Source organism: Crocodylus porosus, unplaced genomic scaffold (genome assembly GCF_001723895.1).
Source record: "Crocodylus porosus isolate Cpor-Errol unplaced genomic scaffold, CroPor_comp1, whole genome shotgun sequence".
NCBI classification, from domain to species: Eukaryota; Metazoa; Chordata; order Crocodylia; family Crocodylidae; genus Crocodylus; species Crocodylus porosus.
Window position 1 is genome coordinate 47,838,615 of NW_017728950.1, and position 8,226 is coordinate 47,846,840.

General features: G+C 40.7%; 1 protein-coding gene across 5 annotated transcripts in view; it reads right to left on the reverse strand.

Moving 5' to 3' along the window:
* DENND4C (DENN domain containing 4C) overlaps nucleotides 1-8,226 on the reverse strand; it is a 185,910-nt gene that overhangs the window by 40,653 nt on the left and 137,031 nt on the right. For 3 of the 5 annotated variants that reach the window (XR_002104642.1, XM_019554797.1, XM_019554800.1), the window contains exons 17-21: nucleotides 5,526-5,654; nucleotides 4,548-4,692; nucleotides 4,056-4,202; nucleotides 1,995-2,117; nucleotides 257-400 (exon numbers count right to left, since the gene is read on the reverse strand). Coding sequence is in view for 4 of the 5 variants with exons in the window: in XM_019554797.1 (XP_019410342.1) it covers nucleotides 257-400; nucleotides 1,995-2,117; nucleotides 4,056-4,202; nucleotides 4,548-4,692; nucleotides 5,526-5,654 (688 nt within the window). In the remaining variant the exon portion in view is untranslated. The remainder of the gene's footprint in view (nucleotides 1-256; nucleotides 401-1,994; nucleotides 2,118-4,055; nucleotides 4,203-4,547; nucleotides 4,693-5,525; nucleotides 5,655-8,226) is intronic. The other 2 variants (XM_019554799.1, XM_019554801.1) reach the window with 2 other exon arrangements.

Here is an 8,226-nt window from a genome sequence, read left to right on the forward strand (position 1 = left end):
CGGACTAGATGATCTGCTCAGGTGCCTTCCGACCCTAGAAACTATGAAACTACATAGTGATTTCTAGGCATAAAATTTCCTAATTAACAAGGAAAATCAAATATGTACTCCATTCTATACAGCCAATCAGTGGCAGAACCAGTAATCCCTTTGAATTCTGACTGCACCTTGTCAGGTTTCAAGTACGTTGTATATCTCATGGAAAACATCTGCAAGCAACAAGAATCATTATGAACAATACACTCCAGTGACTTACCACCACTGCTTTTTCTGCCAGTGCCATCAAAAATGCCAGATGGAACTTTCACAATACTGTTTCCCCACATGGGTGGCTCTGTCATACTGTGAGGTTCTGTATTCAGCTGCTGCTTTTCACCAGAGTCATCCGCAACACAGACCTCTAAGAAATGAAAAGCTCAGTTTTCATTATTCTGCCTAAGCAAATGGCTTGATCTGTACTGATTGGGGTGATACACTTTAGACAAACTGTTCCCTCCCTAACACACTACCTATGAATTCAGTCTTGTTCACGAAAGATGCTGACACTCAGCACTATACTGGAAGTGCTCAGCAGCCTACAGGACTGGGTTCTATAAAAGCCGTTTTTTAATCATAATTTTCTGCATGTGAAAGAAATACTACAGGACACTAGGTGCATAAACATTTTCACACTTTTGTGCATGGATTATTTAAATGGGTACATGTTAAAAATGGTACTGGCTGCTTCACAGCCAAGAATGCACACAAGTTTTGGACCACTTACATTCTATGCACTGGATCAAAGAAAAAAGTTAAGATGTTTCTTCCCGGAGAATTTCTAAAGTAAACTACTAACAGGACCCATAAAAATAATGAACACACAAAGTATTTAGGGTTTTCTCTCATTATTGTCCTTTGGTATTACTGCTCATAGCTTAGGCAAGATCAACCATGATTCAAAGGAACAATGATACAACTCAGCTAAAATATCCAAGTGTGACATGAAAACACTACTACCACTAAGCCAATCATGGTAGGCTTCAACCAGATACACAAACTTATGCACAAGAGAAGAAGCTAGTGAGAGTAGCATTATAAGACAAGGAGCTAGTGAGGAGCATTATCACAATTAATCACTAAGTCACTTTGTAGTAGCTTTGTTATTTATATTATGACAACACTACATCTTCCAAGGGAGATTTAGGCTCACAAAGAGATACATATTAAGAGGCAGGCTCTGCACTTACAAAGCTAAATCTAAATGAACTAGGCTGACAAGGGATATGAAGAACAAGAAAAAGCGAGTGTGTACAGATGTACTAAGGTGACTTAAAATAAGGAGTGCCTATACACGAGCAGGAAAGCTGCTCCTGAAGCACTGGAATTCCAGCACGTTGAAGCAGGCTCAATTAATCCAATCTGCTGGCAATTACTGTGCTCCAGCAGCCTCCTGTGTCTTGTGTTTCAGCATCCTCATGCTTAAAAATGGCAACGAGGACACTTGAACTAAAGCTTGTCAAATGAGCTTTAGTTCAAGTGCCCCTCCACCATTTTTAAGAGTGAGGACATTGATAAATGAGATGCACTGGTGCTTTAATTAGACTGGCTTTCGGAGCCGCTCTAATTCAAGCACAGCCCCCCACACCCCTGAAGCATGTGTAAAAGTGCCCAAGGAGACTTACAATAAGCCACACTGGAGCACACACATGTACACCTCTATGCTTGTAGCCATCTTGTGAGCTAAGTCAACTTAACTAATGTGACTCAAATAATGCACTTTATTATCTTGCGCCGCATTTAAGTTTACTCTGCTACACATACGTGTGTATGCTCCAACCGTTCAATCGGCTTAACTGTCAGAAAGATAGTATGTGTGTATGCACCCAGTGAGCCAAGAAACAACAGTTTGTAAACCACAATGGTAACTGTGTGGCAACCAGTCTAGGGAATTTTAAGTGATTATATGGCTTTGTAAAAGGTAAAAGAAACCTTAAGTAAGAAACTAAACACTTAACCTTCTGTCAAGTCTTCAGTTTTAGAAAATTTTTTTCCCGTTACTGTCCCATTTGTATGAAGCCTATATCCATCCTCCCGTACAAGTTCATCCTTGGATCCATACCCCTGGTCTGACTGACCACCTGGGAAAGGAATACAAATAATCTAACAGGTTTCCATTTTTAAATTTGCAGATCTGTTGCACACAGTATTATTTTAGAAAATAATAGAAAATTTAGAAAATTTTAGAGCAAGTCTACAACAAGGTTGGAAAAAAGTTTCAGATTAAGAAGATCATCTAATACACATGCAGAATATTAAACTTTGCAATAGTGAAAGAATGACAGTAGAGACAGAAATACAAAAACCTACTTTAACAGTCTAATTGCAATATTACACTACAATTCATCCCCACTGGTAGCCTTTGGTAGGCACAGTCTCAATGGATGAGGGACTAAATTTCACATAAACCAGGAAAATGACTACTGAATTCCCTCTGCTCATTCATCTTTCTTCTCTCCTGGGAAAAAGTAATATTTCATACCATTGTTAGGTAAGATATTTGCATAAATTCAGAAATACTATACTGTTAACTTCCATTAGTGAATGTACCTCTTAATCTGCCTAAGCTACTTTGAATTTTTTTGCTCCACTGATCTAGTTTAAACAACTTGACATAACAAAGAAAACATACTTTCAAGTAGAATAAAAAGAAGCCTTTTATCTCTCTCACACAATTCCCGTTTTATTACTTAATTGGTTATTAACGATAAGCTAGTGAACATAGACAAATTGGTAACTCACTCAACCTTCTGACTCCATAAAGAATCTGTACTCTGTCAGAACATAAACCATGATAAAAGATCATATATGGGGCTTAGTCCACACAGCAGTATACAGCATGCTAAGACCCATTTCCTCTATCTACCGAAAATTCTCTCTTTAAGTATGAAAAAAAATGGAAATGCAATGTAACCACTGTCAAGTACCAAACCTAATAAGTTTAATATCACTTCCCAAAAGTTAAAGCCAAATGATAAATGTTTTGCACCCTAAATGAGAGAGAGTTACCTGGGCAGATATAAAAGACTACAGCTATCTCTTTATCTCCTTAGAGTATACATGCAAAGTTAAGACTAAATTAGATAGAGATGCTTAACCAGTTAACAATGCATTTGGTTACAGCTGTAAGCAATTTATTGTTTAAAAACATTTTGACAAAACATTTGACCCTTATTTTCTCCTATCATTACTTTAACTGTGTAGAAGCCTCTCCCCCTCCTTTGACCAATAGTGAAAATACCCTATCAAAAAATGGAAATTTACCTGCATCAGTAACATTCAAGGGCAGTATTAATGCACGCGTGTATCGAAGGCTTCCCGCCATAAAAGTCTGCACCCCACACCATGATAGCCAAGGACAAATGCAGCACCAAGAGACAGCAGAGAGCAAGAAGCAAAGTAAAAGAGCAGGAAGAAGGAAAGTTCAGTCATCTAGACAAGCATATCAGATGAAACAGGAATTAGACTTACAGTTCTCTTTAAAAGCAGCACTCAAGATATTAAAGTGAAAGGTATGCAACAACCACTGACTTCATAAGATTTGTGGTGCATGAATATATGGGAAGTTTAGTTGAGAAACTGTACACAAGTGGAATATAATCAGATCTACAGTAGATAAGAACAGTGAACTCCTTCCTAACACCTCTAACAATTTCTTTGACTATTTTACTCAGTTTTTAAGAGTGCAATTTCGGTGCAGACCTAGTCAATCATTTTTCCATTATCAGTGGTACAATTACAAAAAAATGTTCTAAAAGTTAGTGTTTTTGCCATGGTTTGTTCTACACTAAGGATGGACCACAGAAATGTAAGGAAAGTATCATTCAGCAATAGTACATTTTTTCTTCTTCTTCAAGTATATTACTTCATCAACAGTAAAGCGATTCAGACATTCATAATATCACACCACCTCAGAAGGAAGGAGAAAATGTTTAAAGGACGAAAAACACAGCAGGAGATTGGAGAAGAGTTTGTTGATGGTGGGATTGCTAGTAGTCAATTCCAACATAATCTAGTACCTGTGCTACAGTGATTATCAATGGAATCAAGCCTGACTAAGTTTCTGACGAAGAGTGTGTGCTCCCCGCTGTTAGCATCATTAGAACTATCCACGCTACCATGGCTCACCGTGTCCCCATCACTTCCACCCATGGCATTCCGTGGAGCTAGAGACATGAAAGAAAGCTGGTCAGTAGGGGAGCATTTGAAAACTCATGAAACTTGAAATAAACCTAACCTCTTCAGACCACTAATTACTTAGTCACATGAACACAACATAGATATGAAGTAAGTCAAGACATTTTAGTCTTTAGTTTTCAATCCTCATGACACCTTAGATATCAATTTAGGAACAGGCCATTTTTCATGCACTTCAGCCCAGCTCTCATTTGAGAGAATTTAGAAAATGCATACATCCAGTATCATATATTGCTGGCTGCCATCAACTTAGCACATGCCTTACTCTAGTTCTGCAGAAGTGGCCCATTTCAATCACTATGCATATATATTACCTGGTATCACCGGGACCTGTGAACTCCGTGTTGTTTTTTTTAGGCACTGCCTAAATCGTGCCACGCCACGGACCACATTCCGTACCTTTGTCCACAGAAATATACCACTGCGGTTACTGCTGGGCCATGGGCTCTCCAGAACTGCCTACAGAAAGAAAGGCATTGTGGTAACAACTGCTTTGCCAACACATTTTCCTTTTTAATCTCCAAAATGAAAACAGTAGTGATTTAAGAGGAAAAGAAGAAACATTCAGGCTTGCTTTTGTTTTTTCCTTTTTAGGAGCCCATGACCCTGAAAAGTACCGTTTAAATTACATTTTAAGATAAATGTTTCTTATTTATAATTTTTGGGGGAAAGGGGTAGGAGAAGAGGGTTCCAGTAAAATCTCTGCTCCCATTAGCATTAGTTGGAGGAGTTTAGCTGTACGTGGCAATTCCCTCTGAGCTTGTGTGCAGCTTTTGAAGTCTCATATCTGTGCCCTTTAGATTAACAAAGATTAGTAATTTAAATTGCTTGCCACAAAGTTCAGTCAGCAGACTGATGTCTATAAAACTGCAAACCAATTTTACACCGTAATGTTACGAGGAAAGGGGAGGGAGATTACTCCACCATACCTTAATCCCACCTTCTTTAATGTTTTCATTCTTTTATTTACTGCCATACCCCCTACACACACACACACACACTCTGTTGTAAAGGACTGAAGTTGCACATTTTACTAGAATAAACTAGACAGAGAAATGTAAAACATATTTACATACAAATACAGAATGTTCTTCAAATTAAAAATGTATGATGCTGTGGAAATAAACTAAGTGCATCCAGCAGATATTTTTGAGGTAGCCAGACAATGAACAGAACAACAACAAAAAATCTAAATGAAGATTTCTCAAAACCTACCTCCAGGATGCACTACAGGAAGAGAAGGCAGCAGCAACTAAGTCTGCTTATATCCTTTCCATCAAGAGTTCCCTTACCTTGTTATAATAACCATAGGTGATGGCATTTGGTTGTATTCCAGCATTTTTCATTTCAAAAAGGACTCTCACTGCCTGAACAGGATGGCCCCAAAATCCACACAGCTGCATTACAACTCTATAGCATACCTGGTAAGATTGAGAAATCCATTACCTGATCAATTTTGAGGGGCATTTTAAGGAAATTACCCCCTCCCCCCCCAATGAACTAGGTAACAATTGTTAAAATCTGAGAGAGAGGGGGAAAAAGCAGGCAAGCTGCTACTCGGTGCATAATCCTCAACAGCCAGGAGAGGGAGCACAAGGTAATGAGTAGAATGCAAAATCTCACTGATATGAAGATTCACATTGTTAAGGAAAAGCAACATGTGTTCCACTAGGTTAACCAGTCCGATAAACAAAAAACACAAGTTTCAGTATATTTCCAAGTTAAGGCTACAACTGAAACACAAGAGAGTAACACACATGCACAATTACTTAACTGCTCATCCTTTACTTCAGTACAGCTTCCAACTTAATATAATGCATCTTTTTTCATTTTTTGTGTGTTACCCGTCTTCCTGAAATTTAACACCTTTACAATACATGGGCAAAAAAGCCATTTTTTAGCCCACAGACTCAACCCAATCAATAAGAGTCACATCCTAAAAGCATGTCCCTTCACTAAAATGATGTACAGAAGCTATTCTGGAACACTGCTAATTCTTGCTAAAAGGTACAGATTACCAAGCAGTGTTACAGAGCCACCGAGTTGTAAGGCAGGATAGATTTAGTGACCTCAGAGAAATCAGTAAAAATAGAAGCTTTAAAAACACCAGCACTTACTTGGGGTAAGTACAACCTAACAAAACCCTCATTGCATAAAAAACGTGCAAAACACAAAACAAAATAAAACCAATGAGACTAATTTTCAGAGAAAAAGTAGTCTGAAAGGTGAAGGAGGTTCATATTTGCATTGAATGTCAAACAAGGAGTGAAAATAGAGCAAACTTAGCACACGCCCCACTCTAGTTCTGGCAAGGTAAGATAATAAATTGAGAGCAGTAGAGACTGAAGCCCTCCACATAGTGCAAATTTTCCCACATTGCCAGAAGAGTATTTCAACCTAATCTGTAGAATGAGAAGTCCAGTCCCATCCACTATTTGGTTCATTTTAGGAGGCACAAGTGAGGTGGCTAGTAAACATCACTATATGAATAATTTTGGGGAATACAGACACTTTCCTCACGGGAACTGTATTGAGATGGTTACTCATTTCATATTGAACAAAACAGTAGTAGATGACAATGGTGCTATTGAGCCAAGCTGAATCAGAAACAGATCTACAGATGAAAGGCTTTAAACAAGGGTAATTTTCAATACATTCAAAATATGTACTTTGACAATTTTATAGCCATGTCTGCTACATGCCTGGTTCACTCTTCCCTTTATTTATTGGGGAAGAAAAAATGCAACATTTATGTTTACTGAGAAGAACTCAATAGAAACAAGGTTGAAATAATCTTGTTTTAAAAAGGTACCTCAAACATTCTGGGGATAAATTTAGAAAACCCTTAATTATATAAGCAGTACAGCAGAGTTGCCCCAAAAGGAGTTTGAGATGCTGCAAGATGCGCGCTGGGATCATAAAAATGTTCCCTGTGGTGCATATTTGCAGTGCAGGCTCAAAATTTGATACCTGGATATCCAGGTATCAAAATAAAACATGGGGAAAAAAAAACAGGGCAGGGCATGGCATGGTCCCTAACCATACCAGTACTGCAGAGAGATGCTCTGGCTTCTGGCCAGAGTGTCTCTATGGTGCTCCTCCTGATGTCCCAGCACATGGGGCATTAACCCTTAGCATGCTGGGTAAGCAGAAGTGTGGGAAGGATCACGACCTGGCCACTGTCATGCGTAAGTAGGGACATGGGTAAGTTTATGGGTGTGGGTGGTTGCAAGGAGTGGCGGGGGGGGGAATGAGGGATGTGAGGAGTGATGGGCTGATGTGCAGTCTATGGGTGGGTTTGTGGAGGGGCTCGAGCAGGGGCTGCCACACAAATTCCCCCCCCACTCAAAACCCTCCACAAATCACATGGCAGGACCGGGTCTGGTGAGGCCCACTAATGTGCCTTGCACAGGACCAGGAGGTGTGGCTCCTATGCGAAGGAGCATGAGCTACGCAGCCTGGGCCAGGCCATGTTGGCCAGATACATTTTCCACAAGGCTCAGGCAATGATGCACAGCTGTGGCACAACAGGCCAGAGCCCATTGCCATTTGAGCCTCATGGAAAACACGCCCAGCTGGCTCAGCCTGTCCTGAGCCACGCAGCTAGCACTCCTATGCATAGGAGCCGCATGTCCTAGTCCTGTGCGAAGACATGCTAACGGGACATGCTGGGTTGGGTCCCGCTGCATGCTTTCTCCCCGCACACAGCGGGTCTGGCAGTGCTGCGGCTGGAGACAGGACCTGGCCTGGCACAACACCCAGTCCTTATGAGTGACCCAGGACTACCTGAAGGCACAGAGTGCCATGCCAGGCCTGTGCAATGTAGCACAGGCAGCGCTGGGTACCAGGCGGCCAGGGCTAAGCCGTGCTGCCCTATGTCACATATGCGGGCTGTGCCAGAAAGCCCCAAGTACCCTGATGGCTGCTGTCGGTGAGCTGTGGGCCATGTGGGGGAGCTGTGTTCCTCCAGGGGGGGCTGTGGCCCTGTGGGGC